Source organism: Oncorhynchus mykiss, chromosome 4, assembly GCF_057628025.1.
Source record: "Oncorhynchus mykiss isolate SJ-2025 chromosome 4, ASM5762802v1, whole genome shotgun sequence".
Lineage (NCBI taxonomy): Eukaryota > Metazoa > Chordata > Actinopteri > Salmoniformes > Salmonidae > Oncorhynchus > Oncorhynchus mykiss.
The window spans coordinates 57,190,001-57,208,091 of NC_143025.1; the positions used below are offsets into that span (position 1 = coordinate 57,190,001).

General features: G+C 40.8%; 1 protein-coding gene across 50 annotated transcripts in view; it reads left to right on the plus strand.

Annotated features, from left to right (window-relative positions):
• Positions 1-18,091, plus strand: part of LOC110522005 (pumilio homolog 2) — a 56,435-nt gene that overhangs the window by 23,577 nt on the left and 14,767 nt on the right. For 18 of the 50 annotated variants that reach the window (XM_021600048.3, XM_021600056.3, XM_021600057.3 and 15 more), the window contains exons 17-22: positions 2,855-2,989; positions 3,467-3,604; positions 4,107-4,232; positions 8,182-8,253; positions 13,821-13,942; positions 15,720-15,912. In XM_021600048.3, the coding sequence (XP_021455723.2) occupies positions 2,855-2,989; positions 3,467-3,604; positions 4,107-4,232; positions 8,182-8,253; positions 13,821-13,942; positions 15,720-15,912 (786 nt within the window). The remainder of the gene's footprint in view (positions 1-2,854; positions 2,990-3,466; positions 3,605-4,106; positions 4,233-8,181; positions 8,254-13,820; positions 13,943-15,719; positions 15,913-18,091) is intronic. The other 32 variants (XM_021600052.3, XM_090232323.1, XM_090232332.1 and 29 more) reach the window with 3 other exon arrangements.

Consider the following 18,091-nt stretch of genomic DNA (forward strand, 5'->3'; position numbering starts at 1 on the left):
CCCACTGTCAAACATGGTGGTGGCAGCATCATGGTTTGGGCCTGCTTTTCTTCAGCAGGGACAGGGAAGATGGTTAAAATTGATGGGAAGATGGATGGAGCCAAATACAGGACCATTCTGGAAGAGAACCTGATGGAGTCTGCAAAAGACCTGAGACTGGGACGGAGATTTGTCTTCCAACAAGACAATGATCAAAAACATAAAGCAAAATCTACAATGGAATGGTTCAAAAATAAACATATCCAGGTGTTAGAATGGCCAAGTCAAAGTCCAGACCTGAATCCAATCGAGAATCTGTGGAAAGAACTGAAAACTGCTGTTCACAAATGCTCTCCATCCAACCTCACTGAGCTTGAGCTGTTTTGCAAGGAGGAATGGGAAAAAATGTCAGTCTCTCGATGTGCAAAACTGATAGAGACGTACCCCAAGCGACTTACAGCTGTAATCACAGCAAAAGGTGGCGCTACAAAGTATTAACTTAAGGGGGCTGAATTATTTTGCACGCCCAATTTTCCAGTTTTTGATTTGTTAAAGTTTGAAATATCCAATAAATGTCGTTCCACTTCATGATTGTGTCCCACTTGTTGTTGATTCTTCACAAAAAAATACAGTTTTATATCTTTATGTTTGAAGCCTGAAATGTGGCAAAAGGTCGCAAAGTTCAAGGGGGCCGAATACTTTCGCAAGGCATATATATCTCTATCTCCTATCTCTATCTCTATCTCTCAAAGAAGATAAATCATGACATGGTTGTCTGAATGACTTGGGATGCACCTATTGTAATTTAATGTGGGTAAGAGCATTGCTTTAAAATGTATGCAGTACCAGTCAAAGGTTTGGACACCTACTCATTCAAGGGGTTTTCTTTATTTTCACTATTTTCTACATTGTAGAATAATAGTGCACACATCAAAACTATTAAATAACACATGGAATCATGTAATAACCAAAAAGTGTTGAACAAATCAAAATATATTTGAGATTCTTCAAAGTAGCTACCCTTTGCCATGATGAAAGCTTTGCACACTCTTGGCATTATCTGAACCAGCTTCACCTGGAATGCTTTTCCAACAGTCTTGAAGGAGTTCCCACATGTTTAGCTCTTGTTCGCTGCTTTCCCTTCACTCTGCTGTTCAACTCATCCCAAACCATCTCAACTGAGTTATGTTCGGGTGATTGTGGAGGCCAGGTCATCTGATGCAGCACTCCATCACACTCCTTCTTGGTCAGATAGCTCTTACACAGCTTGGAGGTGTGTTTTGGGTCATTGTTCTGTTGAAAAACAAATGATAGCCCCACTAAGTGTAAACCAGCTGGGATGGTGTATCGCTGCAGAATGCTGTGGTAGTCATGCTGGTGTCTTAAATTATAAATAAATCACTGACAGTGTCACCAGCAAAGCACCCCCACACATCACACCTCCTCCGAACCACACATGCTGAGATCATCCGTTCACCTACTCCGCGTCTCACAAAGACATGGCGGTTGGAACCGGTCTGATGTTCATTGCTCGGATTTCTTGGCTCAAGCAAGTCTCTTATTTGTGTCCTTTTAGTAGTGGTTTCATTTCTGAGGCTGGTACCTAATTAACTTAGCTCTGCTTCAGAAGATGACTCGGAGTCTTCCTTTCCAGTGGCGGTTCTCATGAGAGCCAACTTTGTCATAGTGCTTGATGGATTGTGACTGCACTTGAAGAAACTTTAAAAGTTCTTAATTTTCCGTATTGACTGACCTTCATGTCTGAAAGTAATGATGGACTGTCGTTTCTCTTTGTTTATTTGAGCTGGTCATGCCATAATACGAACTTGGTCTTTTACCAAATAGGGCTGTCTTTTGAATACCACCCTAATGGGTTCTGACTCCTAAACTTGAAATATTGTTAATTATCAGGTCTCCTATGGAAATGAGTGCCATTGTCTAGTTTCTACACCAGAAGTTAATGGTTATCTGTAGGAGGAATGTATACGGTGGAGACAATTAAGCTTGCAATGCACTGAGTAAAGGCAATCACATGGTTGCCGTCACTGATAAGGGGGGTGAATGGGGGCCGAGGTTAGGTCAAGTCACTAAGGGAGAAGGAACAGTTTATTGCCCGGAACACTTAACTTTCTGCTTAGCAATAAATATGTAATGTTTAGAGGGAAGGAGGATACTTCACCCAAATTGGGATATATATATACACACACACACACACACACACACACACACACACACACACACACACACACACACACACTTGTGCTGGTGGAAACAAGTCTTTGTCTGTTCAGCTGTCCGACCCTTTGGGTGAATACAACACTAACCTTGTCACAACACAACTGATTGGCTCAAACGCATTAAGGAAAGACATTCCACAAAATAACTTTTAACAAGGCACTACGGTTAATTGAAATGCGTTCTAGGTGACTACCTCGAAGCTGGTTGAGAGAATGCCAAGAGTGTGCAAAGCTGTCATCAAGTCAAAGGGTGGATACTTTGAAGAATCTCAAACAAATCAAAATGTATTTGATATATAACACTTTTGGTTACCTCATGATTTAATGTGTTATTTCGTAGTTTTGATGTCTTCACTATTCTACAATGTAGAAAATAGTAAAAATAAAGAACCCCTTGAATGAGTAGGTGTCAAATTGACCTACTGTATATTCAGAAAACACTTATCGATAAAATATGCCATTTACCAGACTTAAACATGATTTTATAAATCCAAAGTGACTTAAGTGACTTATCATGCTTTAATACATTTTCGTGAATCAAACCCACATTGTGGCGCTGCAAGCACCATGCTCTACCAACTGAGCCAGAGAGAACAGGTTGTCATATTTTTGCATCATCATTGAAATGTTCTCTGCAGTTTGGCAGTGCAGATCAGAAGCTGGCTCTTGCCACCCGAATCCGCGGCCACGTGCTGCCCCTGGCCTTGCAGATGTACGGCTGCCGAGTGATCCAGAAGGCCCTGGAGTCCATATCCTCCGACCAGCAGGTAATTGTAAGTGGATCTTCACTTCTCTTCCGATTATAGATGGAGTTTTTTTTGGGGGGGGGGGGGGCTTCTAGGAAGAGTCCCAAGTGACACCCTATTCCCTATATACGATGCACTACTTTTGACCAGAACTCCATGGGTCCTGGTCAAAAGTTGTGCACTATAAAGGGAATAGGGTGCCGTTTGAGACATTGCCCTGGTGTTGTTGTTAACTGTGTTTCTGAGTGTGGTGAACTCTCCAGTAAGCATGGGGGATGGATACCTATGTAGTATGGTCCTGTTGTCGTCCTCTTTGAATTGCCCTTTACATTGAGGACTTTGGGTGACAGACAATCTATTATCAACGAGCCATTAGAAGGTAAATGGAGGTGTAATGACTTGGTCATTCTATTTCCATGGGATTGACATAGATGGGTTGAAAATGTTCAGAAGATCTATGGAGGGAGAGCTGGATGAATTACTCCACTCTTTCCCCTTCCTCAGAGTGACATTGTGCGGGAGCTAGACGGCCACGTGCTAAAGTGTGTGAAGGATCAGAACGGAAACCATGTGGTGCAGAAGTGTATCGAGTGTGTCCAGCCCCAGGCCCTGCAGTTCATCATTGATGCCTTCCAGGGCCAGGTGAGAGCCAATTCATTTGGTCATACAATGGAAAACTGTTTGTAACAGTAAAGGAGAATGTGTTTCTGATAGGAGAATTTCATGTTGACCCTTCCTGTTACGTAGTTTTGTTTTTTCTATGTTTAGTGCTTAATGTACACGACCCAGAAAACATCAGCACAACCTCCAGTCACATTGTGTTCAGCAGGGCACACTGCATCAAAACATTATCCAACGGGGAAACAATAATATATGTTTTCATTGGACTAGTTCCAATAGCTATACCTGCCCCTTTCTGAATGCTTTTCACCTACTGAAAACGACCCAGACACGCACATGTTATTCAGCTTCACCACAGTATTCAATGTATGGACCATCTGATTTGGGCCCTTTTCAAGTGTTAAAAAATGAATCAAAAATGTACTAAATAATTCATCTTCCTAAATGCTTTACTTTATGTCCCACTTATTTAGGCTCAAGGGGGCCTGTAACACATTTTGTTGACGTGTCGTCTCCCCTGCAGGTGTTTGTGCTGTCCACCCACCCTTACGGCTGCAGGGTGATCCAGAGGATCCTGGAGCACTGCACCCAGGAGCAGACCCTGCCCATCCTGGAGGAGCTGCACCAGCACTCTGAGCAGCTTGGCCAGGTAACTGCAGCCAGGCGAGCCGTAGTCTCAACTCCTAACTAGACCCCGGTCGCTCACACATGGCCAACGCTTTTCACGGTTTTTACTGGATCAAAAAGGGGCTTAGGTGGTGGGTATAGCATGGGCCGTGGCTGTATTTTAGAGGCCCACATCTTGGCCGTGTAAATGTTTTCATATTTAAGCCAATTTCCTGCAATTCTACCTATTTCTCCATGGAGCTGAGAGAGTTTCAGTTTTAAGCTAGTTACCTGAAATTCTACAAACTGAGCGAGAGAGAAATCAGGAGAAATCAGCAGTTGCTATGTCCACTTTTGGACGTATAAATTAATGATATGTACCCATTGACTATTAAAGAATATAACTTATAAATGCCTCGAACTTAGTTCAACTGTCATACCCAATCAGAATCCAAAATATTAACTTGTTTTAAACCAATGTTTGTAAACGTACACCAGTGGAGGCTGCTGAGGGGAAGACGGCTCATAGTAATGGCTGGAACAGAGTGAATGGAATGGAATCAAACACATGGAAACCATGTTTGTATTTGATACCATTCCGCTTCAGCCATTACCACAAAACCGTCCTCCCAAATTAAGGTGCCACCAACTTCCTTGACATACACGACATAGACCCCATACTCAACAGGCAGAACACTGACCGGACCCAGAACAGGGTCCAGAGGGGAGGGAATGAAATGTAAAATCTACTTTTTATTTGGTCGGACTTTGACCCCTGGTATCATATAAACACACAACACATGGAAGAATACATAGAGTTGCAGGAAATTAAAACGGCAACATATTTTCTATCTGCCAACAAGAGGGGTGTGAACAGTTAGGGTTGCATGGGTTGTGAGGTGGGGGTTTGTTACTACGCTGATAAATTACATTATCTATCCGGACCTTTGCCACCTAGGAAATTTGTGTGAACGTACTTTCACAAATAGTACTTGAGTACCCCAGCTATATAGCCTCAAAACATAGTTAAAACTATAATAGTGATATATAGTTTTGCGATTGCTTATGCTGGGTTCTTATGCTATCTGGGTAACTCAAATATAACAATCAGTGGTGGCTTGATGACATTTTAGATTCTCACTGTCTAGTTTTTACTTTGGTCATTGTTAGTTCTCAAATATTGTTATTATAATTTGCAGTACTAGTCAAGTTTGGACACTTACTCATTCCAGGGTTTTTCTTTAATTTTACATTTATCCTACAATGTAGAAAATAGTAAGACATCAGCTGTGAAATAACACAACCTTTGCCTTGATGACAGCTTTGCACACTCTTGGCATTCTCTCAACCAGCTTCATGAGGTGGTCACCTGGAATGCATTTCAATTAACTTCTTATGGTTGAGATCCCGTTACCGGGAGCGATATAACAACAGCCAGTGAAAGTGCGGGGCGGCATATTCAAAAAAACAGAAATCTCATAATTAAAATTCCTCAAACATACATGTATTTTATATTGTTTTCAAGGTAGTCTTGTTGATAATCCCACCACAGTGTCCAATTTCAAATAGAATTTACGGGGAAAGCACCACAAACAATTGTTAGGTCACCAACAACTCACTAAAATACACAGCCAATTTTATCAGCCAATGAGAGAGAGAAAAATCACAGAGAAAATGAATCACTAACCTTTGATAATCTTCATCAGATGACACTCATAGGACTTCATGTTACACAATACATGCATGTTTTGTTTGATGAAGTTCATATTTATATCAGAAAATCTGAGTTTACCTTGGCGCGTTAGATTCACTAGTTCCAAAAACATCCAGTGGTTTTGCATAGCCACATCATTCAACAGAAATACTCATCATAAATGTAGATGATAATACAAGTTATACACATGGAATTCTAGATATACCTCTCCTTAATGCAACCGCTGTGTCAGATTTCAAAAAAACTTTACGGAAAAAGAAACCCATGCAATAATCTGAGACAGCGCTCAGAAGTAAAAACACCACAGCCGCAAAGATGGCGTCAACATTTAAAAAAAAAAAATAATAATAATAATTTACCCCTTTTCTCCCCAATTTCGTGGTATCCAATTGTTGTAGTGATATTACCGGTCGAAGAAACATTTCAAACTAAGTACAGAATCAATCATTGGGATGTTTTTAACATAGATCTTCAATAAAGTTCCAACCGGAGTACTCCTAGTCTTCGTGAGCAATGGAACACAAGTGACTACCACGAGGAATAAACATGATCAGAAAATGGCTGACTGCCAGACACCTGACTGATTCTGCTATCATTCACTCCCACAACATCATAGAAGTCTCATTATAATTTATATTGATGGTTGACATCTAGTGGAACCCCTAGGCAGTGCAACATATCTCAAGGGGATTTCATTGGACTCTGGTGAATACATACAAAGCTCAGATTTCTGACTTCCTGTTTTGATTTCAACTCAGGATTTTGCCTGCCATATGAGTTCTGTTATACTCAGACATCATTCAAACAGTTTTAGAAACTTGAGTTTTCTATCCAATAATAATAATAAAATGCATAGATTAGAAACTGAGACTGAGGAGCAGGCCGTTTACTTTAGGCACCTTATTCATCCAAGCTACTCAATACTGCCCCCCCCCCCCCCTCCACCATAAAAAGTTAACAGGTGTGCCTTGTTTGTGGAATTTCTTTCCTCAATGTGTTTGACCCAATTAGTTGTGACGGGGGGGTATACAGAAGATAGCCTTCTGATAGAAGGCTGAAGAGAGAGGAGAGTAATGTAGTGCTGCATCAAATGACCTGGCCTCGACCCAATTGAGATGGTTTTGGATGAGTTCGACTGCATAGTGAAGGAAAAGCAGCCAGCAAGTGCTAAGCATATGTGGGAACTCATTCAAGACTATTGGAAATGCATTCCAGGTGAAGCTGATTGAGACGATCTGGGTGCAATGAGTGTGCAAATCTGTCAAGGCAAAGGGTGTCTACTTTGAAGAATCTAAAATATATTTTGATATGTATAATACTCTTTGGGTTACTATATGATTCCATATGTGTTATTTCATAGTTTTGATGTCGTCACTATTCTACACGGTGGAAAATAGTAAAAATAAACGCTTGAATGAGTAGGCGTGTCTAAACTTAGGACTGGTACGGTTGTGTGTGTGTACACTACCGTTTGAATTTTAGAAATACCCATGTTTTATAAAGAAAAGCACATGTATTTTTAAAATAACATCAGTGTGGATATGAATGTTGTAAATTACTATTGTAGCTGGAAACAAGGATAGATTGGCGAGTTTCAGAAGAAAGTTCTGTTTCTGGCCATTTTGAGCCTGTACTCGAACCCACAAATGCTGACGCTCTAGATACTCAACGAGTCTAAAGAAGGCCAGTTTCATTGCTTCTTTAATTAGAACAACAGTTTTCAGCTGTGCTAACCTGATTGCAAAAGGATTTTCTGATGATCAATTAGCCTTTTAAAATGAGAAACTTTGATTAGCTAACACAACGTGCCATTGGAACACAGGAGTGATGGTTGCTGATAACCGTTTCCAGCTACAATAGTCATTTACAACATTTAACAATGTCTACACTGTGTTTCTGATCAATTTGATGTGATTTTAATTGACAAATATGCTTTTCTTTCAAAAACGAACATTTCTAAGTGACCCCAAACTTCTGAATGTGTGTGTGCGCATGTTTTGTTCTTGTGATGTTTTCATTTGTTAATGTGGCTGTGCAGCATGTCGCGTTCATTAGGGCACGAAAGGGAAGAAAAAAAATGGGCCATTTTTCATTGAACAAGTCAGGACAGCCCCTTCCTGTTTCAGTACGTTTTCTTCCCTATGGTGCCTAACGAACATGACCATGCGCAGTGTCTATTTTTATCCTACGGTTAATAATACATGTATTTATTTATGCTGTCAATGACTTCTACCTATGATGTTAATTTAACCCCCCGCCCCCCACTTATTCCATCTAGAAATATCAAGGCGTTTCATTGGAGATGACACCCAAAACATATTATACAGTGTCCAGCGATGCACTGTTCAAGGTCAGCAATTCGCCTCCCACGTGGACGTCCTCCTCGTGTCGCCTCCCTCACTCCTCCTCCATATTTCTCTTTCTCAATAACCAGTCTGCTTTAACACCGTAGAGGCCTTTTACCTTCAAACTCTCTATCCCTCTTTTCAGACCGCCTCCCTCCTCCTACACTCAGAGCACGCCTCTTCCTCCTTCCGCTGCCTCCCTCCCTCCTCCTTTTTCTTGTTCCTTTGTTTAGAATAAATATTTCTGTCCTGTCACGTAGAGTATTCGCAGCATCCCGCTTCTCCGCTCTGTTTGGATAATCCCTCTGGTCACAGACACCACCTGATTCTAAGTCTAAGTCTTTTTTTCCCCACCTCTCTCCTGCCTGCCTATTCTGATTTTAATTATCAATACTTGCTAGAAAGACTCCCCTAGTCAAGCTTTTTTTTAACCACAATTTGGACCCCCAACATTGACATATTGTCCCATATGTTTTGAACTTACTGTGGTTTCTTGGATTTTAGGGTTAAAGTCCATCAGACCATGTTGAGCAATGAAGCAAAATGGTTTGGCAAAGTTTGTAAATCAAATCATGTAATTTGCTTCAAATCAAATAAGTGGGAGGGGGACAACTGTACTATAACAAGGCATGCTACTAATTTCAGGTGGTCAAATGTTGTTGAGTCACTATTGATATCTGGTCAGGTGAGTTTGTTCGTTTTCCTGCAAAGCTTTAGGTATATTAAGTTATTTTTTCCCATAAAACCACACCCACAACGGTCTTATCACCTATCCCTGAAGGGGCAAATATGCTGCTGGTTTCACATGGACCTGAATAGCCTGTGTCTAATGCAAATCAGAAGCTTGCGTCTTGTCGTTTGACCTACAGCAATCTGCGGTGACTGCAGTGATATTTAATAGTTTTTTGACATTTCAATGGTGCTTTTCATAAGATTCTCAAAGCTTGTCAAAAACAGAAAAACAATTCATCATGAGTAGCCTAGCAGTAGTTGGGTCAACCAATAGAGGCCAAGTCTGAGTGCATCCTCCCAAAGATGGAGGGGGACAGTTCATGTCTTGATCAGAGGAAGATGGTCAGGTAGAGGATGGATGAAGAGTCTGGTGAGGATTTTGTTGAGGTCTACTCGGGGAACCAGCCTGGAGTTGTGTAGTTACTGGACTTCTCCTCCTTCACAATGTGTAACACCCACTTGGGTGATGTCTCAGCAGCTCTGGGCCCCAGAAGCTCACTACACACAGTTCAGAGTAGTAGCCAGTCATCCTCACGATGAGCCCCCTGCCTCCATACTGCATTCCTTTTACTGCATCTGCCATGCCTCTTAAGCTTCAGGTGTCTCTTCAATTGAATTGTTGGTCAGGAACTAGCAGGCAGAGGAAACAAAGCTGGTACCGTGTCCAAATGCGTCATTCAAACAAAAACAATTAGCTAGCCAAGCCAGTGTTGACCTGCCAGTCAATCTGCACATTCTGGCAAACAAAAACCAGAAATATTATAATAAATAAAATGGCTGATAAAAAACATTTACCAGTAATTAAATGTGGACACCTGCTAGTATGAAGTAAAAGGGTCTGAATACTTATGTAAGTATGTTTTATTTTTTATTGATTTAAAAAAAAGTTTGTTTAATTTAACCTTTCTATTTAACGAGGCAAGTCTGTCAAGAACATTCTTATTTACAATGACGGCCTAGGAACAGTGGGTTAACTCATGTTCAGGGGCAGAATGACAGATTTTTACCTAGTCAGCTTGGGATTCGATCTAGCAACCTTTCGGTCACTGGTCCAACACTCAACACTAGGCTACCTGCCGCACCATATAAATGTCCAAGCATTTCTAAAAACTGTGTTCGCTTTGTCATTATGGGGTATTGTGTTTAGATCGAGTACCCTTTTTTGTATTTAATCCATTTTAGAATAAAGCTTTTAATGTAACAATGTGGAAAAGGTCTGAATACTTTCTGCATGCACTGTATGTGACCCGAAATTGGGAAGTAATTCTGCTTTGAAAGTTGATAAATTTGTGACCCCACTTTTGAGAAAAATGGCCCTTGAATGTTTTGGTACATCTACTGGAGACCTCTTCGTCTACACCCATTCAGCATCCTTCACGCCCTCATAAGCTTTAGCCCCACCCATCTCTTTAAGGATTCACATGAGGCCATGTGCCAAACCGAGTTAAGTAGTGTAGTAAAAACCCAAAGATTTCAAGACTAAAAGTAGTAGTCTACAATAAGGAAACTCCAGATAATTTATTTTTTTATCTTGGCCTATATCCTAATCTGACTTTGGTGCAGGTCATGTTCTTCCCATTATCTCATTAGTCTCTGGGAAACACACCCCATATCAAGGTTTATTTGTCACATGCACTGGATACAGAAGGTTATTTGCATAGTAGCAATATCAAAAAACAAAGTGTCCAGATGCAAATATTTTATAATTATTAGGTGTTGCTTACCCTACACACGTGTAAATTGTACACATGTTACTTAAATAATGGCCATACACACCTGTCTAACTTGATGGGTCATCTGGAATCTTGCTAGCTACAATGAACAGGCATAATCCCAACTCCCTACCAATAAATATTTTCATAGCTGTAGTATGACTCTGCAAGTAGCTGAAGCGAGCCAACTAAACTCAGCAAAAAAAATCCCTTTTTCAGGACTCTGACTTTACAAAAGATATTTTACAAATTATCTTTGAAATGGTTTAAACACTGTTTCCCATGCTTGTTCAATGAACCATAAACAATTAATGAACATGCACCTGTGGAACGGTCGTTAACTTGTTACGGCTGAAATGCCATTAACCGGATCGATTTGACAACAGCCAGTGAAAGTGCAGGGCGCCAAATTCAAACAGAAACCTCATAATTAAAATTCCTCAAACATACAAGTATTTTACACCATTTTAAAGATCAACTTGTTGTTAATCCCACCACAGTGTCCGATTTTCAAAAATGCTTTACAGCGAAAGCACACCAAACAATTGTTAGGTCACCGCCTAGTCACAGAAAAACACAGCCATTTTTCCAGCCAAAGAGAGGAGTCGCAAAAAGCAGAAATGGAAAAAATTCATCACTAACCTTTGATCTTCATCAGATGACACTCCTAGGACTTCATGTTCATGTTACACAATACATGTATGTTTAAATAAAGTTCATATTTATATCCAAAAATCTCAGTTTACATTGGCGTGTTATGTTCAGTATTCCAAAACATCCAGTGATTTTGCAGAGAGCCACATCAATTTACAGAAATACTTATAATAAGCATTGATAAAAGATACAACTGTAATGCATGGAATTTTAGATCCACTTCTCCTTAATGCAACCGCTGTGTCAGATTTAAAAAAAAAACTTTACTGAAAAAGCACACCATGCAATAATCTGAATACAGCGCTCAGACAAAACAACCCAAACAGATACCCGCCATGTTGTGGAGTCAACATAGCATTATAAATATTCACTTACCTTTGATCTTCATCAGGATGCACTCCCAGGAATTTCAGTTCCACAAATGTTTGTTTTGTTTGATAAAGTCCATAATTTATGTCCAACAACCTCAAATCCAAAAAAATCCAAACTCGCGAGGTGCGGGCAAGTCCAGGCGAAAGTTCAGACAAAAGTCATATTACAGTTCGTAGAAACATGTCAAACGATGTGTAGAATCAATCTTGAGGATGTTTTTAACAAATCTTCAATAATGTTTCAAACTGAGAATTCCTTTGTAGAAATGCAATGGAATGCAGCTAACTCACATGAGCGCGTGTGATCAGCTCATGGCACTCTGCCAGACCCCTGACTCAATCAGCTCTCATTCCCCCCTCCTTCACAGTAGAAGCCTCAAACAAAGCTCTAAAGACTGTTGGCATCTAGTGGAAGCCGTAGGAAGTGCAATTTGACCCCATAGACTGTATATTGGATAGGTAAAGACTTGAAAACCTATAAACCTCAGATTTCCCACTTCCTGGTTGGATTTTTTTCTCAGGTTTTTGCCTGCCATATGAGTTCTGTTATACTCAGACATCATTCAAACAGTTGTAGAAAACACTGACATTTCTATCTAAATCTATTAATTATATGCATATCTTAGCTTCTGGGCCTGAGTAGCAGACAGTTTACTCTGGGCATGCTTTTCATCCAAGCTACTCAATACTGCCCCCCAGCCATAAGAAGTTAAGACACTAACAGCTTACAGCAGGTAGGCAATTAAGGTGACTGTTAGGCCTCTAGTCTCCTTAATTTTCATTTCTACTGACTCTGGAAAAACACCAAAAGAAAGATGCCCAGGGTCCCTGCTCATCTGCATGAACGTGCCTTAGGCATGCTGCAAGGAGGCATGAGGACTGCAGATGTGGCCAGGGTAATAAATTGCAATATCTGTACTGTGAGACGCCCAAGACCGAGCTACAGGGAGATAGGATGGACAGCTGATTGTCCTCGCAGTGGTAGAGCACGTAACACCTGCACAGGATCGGTAAATCCGAACGTCACACCTCCGGGGCAGGTACAGGATGGCAACAACTGCCCGAGTTACACCAGGAACGTACAATCCCTCCATCGGTGCTCAGACTGTCCGCAATAGGCTGAGGCTGGACTGAGGGCTTGTAGGCCTGTTGTCTGGTGAGGACCTGCCTTACGTCACCGGCAACAACGTTGCCTATGGGCACAAACCCACCATCGCTGGTCCAGACGGGACTGGCAAAAAGTACTCTTCACTGGCGCGTTGCTGTTTTGTCTCACCAGGGGTGATGGTCGGATTCACGTTTATTGTCGACGGTTGTAGCTACATCTTGTTTGGCCAGCATTGTCAAATCACTCCGGTTCACACCGACTGTGGTGTGTGTGCGCGCGATAAATAGCCCATCACAACTTCCAACTGATCTGTTGATGGCGCCTGCTAAGTTCAGGCCATCAATGTTAAGAAAAGTAGCAACATTTTTGCTGTTCTCGATGGCTAAAGTTATTTCTTTCAAAAACCCTGCAATAGAAATGACTGTCAACACATGCTGAGCAGCTCACGTTATACACAGAAGCATGCTATATGGCAGACCTATCCAAATTCATATTCTGTCATGTCCAGCCCATCCATTATCTCAGCCAATCATAGCTAGTGGGAAGGTTTTTGTATTTTTCCATGTCTAAACCAACTTGGCTTGTAGTTAAAGAAAATATTCGTATTTATGGATGGAATACAAGTTTGTTATTAAGGCACATGAGGGTTCACATGCATTTTGATAAGTATAAAACATCATCTAATGCCTATCTTGTGAAGTAATGATGTGCGACAGGTCCAGCTTCCTGAGACGGGTCACATATTTACAGGAGCTCTCGTCTTAGGTTGCTACTAAGGTGCCTTGGCCACTACATAATTAGTGCTATTGCTACTATGGGGTGTCATTTATAGATGTCTGTGTCAAAGGAAAATCTCTCAACTATCTGAACATTATTGAATCCGTAGTGCGTGTTATCTCAATGATATTACAAGATGGTGAAATTTACTATTTTCCTTTTGGTGTGAAAGGGAAATGTGATCCCACACTGTCTTTTGCTTCCATCGCCCCCTGCAGGATCAGTACGGCAACTACGTCATCCAGCACGTCCTGGAGCACGGCAGACCAGAAGACAAGAGCAAGATCGTGGCAGAGGTCCGCGGGAAGGTGCTCCTCCTGAGCCAGCACAAATTTGCGAGGTATGGCAACACAAATCCACCCCTTCTTTTTTATTTTTTTTTATTTTTTTTTTAGAGCTGGTGAGAGTGAGACATGTGAAGACGTGCTTTCCAGTTATACCATTCCAATGAGGCCCACCTCCAATTTTAAAGTGACCCTAGCCTCCACTGAGTGAGACGAATTACGTTCATGGGTGGTTTTCCAATGAAGATTTTCCCCGGACTTTCAATGGAGATGCCCCATTGAGTTAAGCCGGGCGGACATTACAAGTTTTCTTTTTTTTGCCCGATCTACGGGCTTCCGATCAGCTCCCGGCGCATTTTTTTAAAAATCTGAGCAAACCCGACGTAAAACTTAATGACACAACCCATAACGTGTAGCACTTACCCGATTTTGCGGTTGATGGCTGGATCCGGGCATCCTGATTTTCAAACATATTGAATATATTCGGCCATTATTGCCAAGTGTGAGCAGTGCTCAGAGCAGATGCGAGCATGTCTCACCGTCAGCCAATCAGCTACTCAGAACTAATATAAAGATTCTGGCCGATGCTATAAGGTCCCCCACATGTTAGCCGAATAGGTATAAGCATTTCTTTTTTCCCATGTCCAACATATAACCTAAACAGCAATAAGTAAAGCTGTGCCGTGTTCGTAAGCCACTGACAGAATAAGGGAATATGCAAAGTGTTATGTATGTGGCTATATGAGAAGTGTATGACAAGGGTAACGTGCAATGCGTTATGTTGATTGTCTTTTGTGTACAGCAGTACTGTGTGTCTAAGACAATTTTTCCCATGGAACATTGAAGTTCATCTTACCTCAAGTTAATCTCTCACTCACAAAAAAAGATGGGCTAGGTTACAAGTCGCATTTAAACCTGTTCTTACCTCAAACTCTTTCTGCAAAATTGTTAATCCATATTGTCCTCTTTTCCAGTACCAGTCACGTTCCCAAATTTGCAGCTTTCTTAATTTTGTATTTAGCTTTTTCTGAGCAACACAATCAGTGATGTAGTGCTATATTTTTAAGGACAGAACTGCATTTTTATTTCAAATGTATTGTCATTTTTCAATTAAAGTTGTTACCAAAATGAAAACTATTGAACTATATAATTTTACAATATACATTGCCTGCAATGTATCACCAAAATATAATAACTGCCTATTCCTACACATGGCTCAAATACATTGTTCTATTTTTAAAATCCTCAAACACCAAATTAGGCCTACCTTTATAAAAAATGATATACTGTCTATCATGAATGATAATTCTTCACATTTAACAGGTGCAGTGTCCATGCTGCCACTGCATGTTGACTATTTGATCCCAATCAGTTTCATGGGAATTTGAATTTCTATCTTCTTCTTGAATGATGTAGGCCAAAATTTTGCTTAGCGCCCCCAAAAGGCTAGGGCCGGCTCTGACTGCATGGGTCTGTATACACTCATCTCAGCCAATCATGGCTAGTGGGAAGGTTGCTGTCTTTTTCCGTGGCTAATCCAACTAGGCTCGTAATTTAACAATTTTATTCATATTTACAGATGGCATACACGTTTGTTATTAGGGCACATGAAAGTTCACGTTCCAAAAGGCATTTCGGCCAACAAATCCTTTTTTTATTTTTTTATGGTTCAAATGGCTTTCCTGTGAAGTAGTGATGCGCGACATACACCTAGTTTCCTGAAAATAGTCACGTTCCAGCCTTTAGCTTTTTAATTAAGGACTAGGCTGACTTTGTGTTCAGGACACCGCCCCGTATAGTTTGTTTTTAACTGAGCCCACGTCTCTCCCTAAGTAACGTGGTGGAGAAGTGTGTGATCCACTCATCCCGTGCCGAGCGGGCCCTGCTGATTGACGAGGTGTGCTGCCAGAAGGACGGCCCCCACAGCGCCCTCTACACAATGATGAAGGATCAGTACGCCAACTACGTGGTGCAGAGGATGATCGACATGGCCGAGCCCGCCCAGCGCAAAATCATCATGCACAAGGTGGGTTGACATATACCATCTAGTGATTTCACTGTAAACATTTTGCTACATTAACAGCTATTTCTCATTGGAGAAGTTCAGGTTAGTCCCTCCCTGTTTCGGCCTGTTTGGTTCCTTCTGAGTACACCCCGCGTTTCCCATTGTTTGTTAATTCAGATCAGTTTAATTTAGGCCAGGTTCATGTATTGCCGTAAAGCCAAAGGTTGGTGGTACTTTTGGTACAGTATTTCTAGTAATCCAAATTCTAATTGTTACCCATGGCAGTCTCCTTTCCATGTGGTGTGAAAAGTATTTTACACTGAACAAAAATATAAACGCAACATGCAATGATTTTACTGAGTTACAGTTCATATAAGGAAACCAGTCAATTGAAGTAAATTCATTAGGCCTTAATCTATGGATTTCACATGACTGGGAATAGAGATGTACAGTTGAAGTAGGAAGATTGCATACACTTAGGTTGGCGTTATTAAAACTTGTTTTTCAACCACTCCACAAATTTCTTGTTAACAAACTATAGTTTTGGCAACTCGGTGAGGACATCTACTTTGTGCATGACATTTTTCCAACAATTGTTTACAGATTGATTAATTTATAATTCACTGTATCACAATTCCAGTGGGTTAGAAGTTTACATACACTAAGTTGACTGTGCCTTTAACCAGTTATTTCATTATTGGATTAAAAAACGTGCCCGTTTTAAGCGCAATATTTTGTCACAAAAAGATGCTCGGCTATGCATATAATTGACAGCTTTTGAAAGAAAACAGTCTGACGTTTCCAAAACTGCAAAGATATTATCTGTGAGTGCCACAGAACTCATGCTACAGGCGAAACCAAGATGAAACTTCAAACAGGAAATGAGCAGAATTTCTGAGGCTCTGTTTTCCATTGTCTCCTTATATGGCTGTGAATGCACCAGGAACGAGCCTGCCCTTTCTGTCGTTTCTTCAAGATGTCTGCAGCATTGTGACGCATTTGTAGGCATATCATTGGAAGATTGGCCATAAGAGACTACATTTTCCAGGGGTCCGCCCGGTGTCCTTTGTCTAAATTGGTGCGTAATCTTCAGCTGCGGCCATTTTCTCCTGGGATTCAGAACAGAAAGCACACTTCCATGAACGATATATCATCGAAGTGAAAAACACCTTGAGGATTGGTTCTAAACAACGTTTGCCATGTTTCAGTCGATATTATGGAGTTAATTTGGAAAAAAGTTCGGCGTTTTGATGACTGGATTTTCGTTTTTTTTTTGGTAGCCAAACGTGACGCACCAAATGGAGCGATTTCTCCTAAACAAATAATCTTTCAGGAAAAACTGAACATTTGCTATCTAACAGAGTCTCCTCATTGAAAACACCTGAAGTTCTTCAAAGGTAAATTATTTTATTTGAATGCTTTTAAGGTTTTTGTGAAAATGTTGCCTGCTGAATGCTAACGCTAAATGCTACGCTAGCTAGCTACTGTTACACAAATGATTGTTTTCCTATGGTTGAGAAGCATATTTTGAAAATCTGAGATGACAGTGTTAACAAAAGGCTAAGCTTGAGAGCTAGCATATTTATTTAATTTAATTTGCGATTTTCATGAATAGTTAACGTTGCGTTATGGTAATGAGCTTGAGGCTGTATTCACGATCCCGGATCCGGGATGGCTAAGTGCTAGAGGTTAAACATCTTAGGCTATGACATTTTCTGAAATTTCCCATCAGAAGCTTCTAAAGCCAATTGATGTCAATTGGCAGTGTACCTGTAGATGTATTTCAATGCCTACCTTCAAACTCAGTGCCTCTGTCTGACATCTTGGGGAAATCAAAAATCAACCAATACCTCAATTTCTTTTAGACCTCCAAGTCTGGTTCATTCTTGGGACCAATTTCCAAATGCCTGAAGGTACCATGTTCATCTGTACAAACAATAGTATGCAAGTATAAACACCATGGGACCACGCAGCCATCATACTGCTCTGGAAGGAGACACGTTCTGTCTCCTTGAGATGAACATACTTTAGTGCGAAAAGTGGAAATCAATCCCAGAACAACAGCAAAGGACCTTGTGAAGATGCTGGAAGAAACGGGTACAAAAGCATCTATACCCACAGTAAAACAAGTCCTATATGGACATAACCTGAGGCCGCTCAACAAGGAAGGAGTCACTGCTCCAAAACCACCACAAAAAGC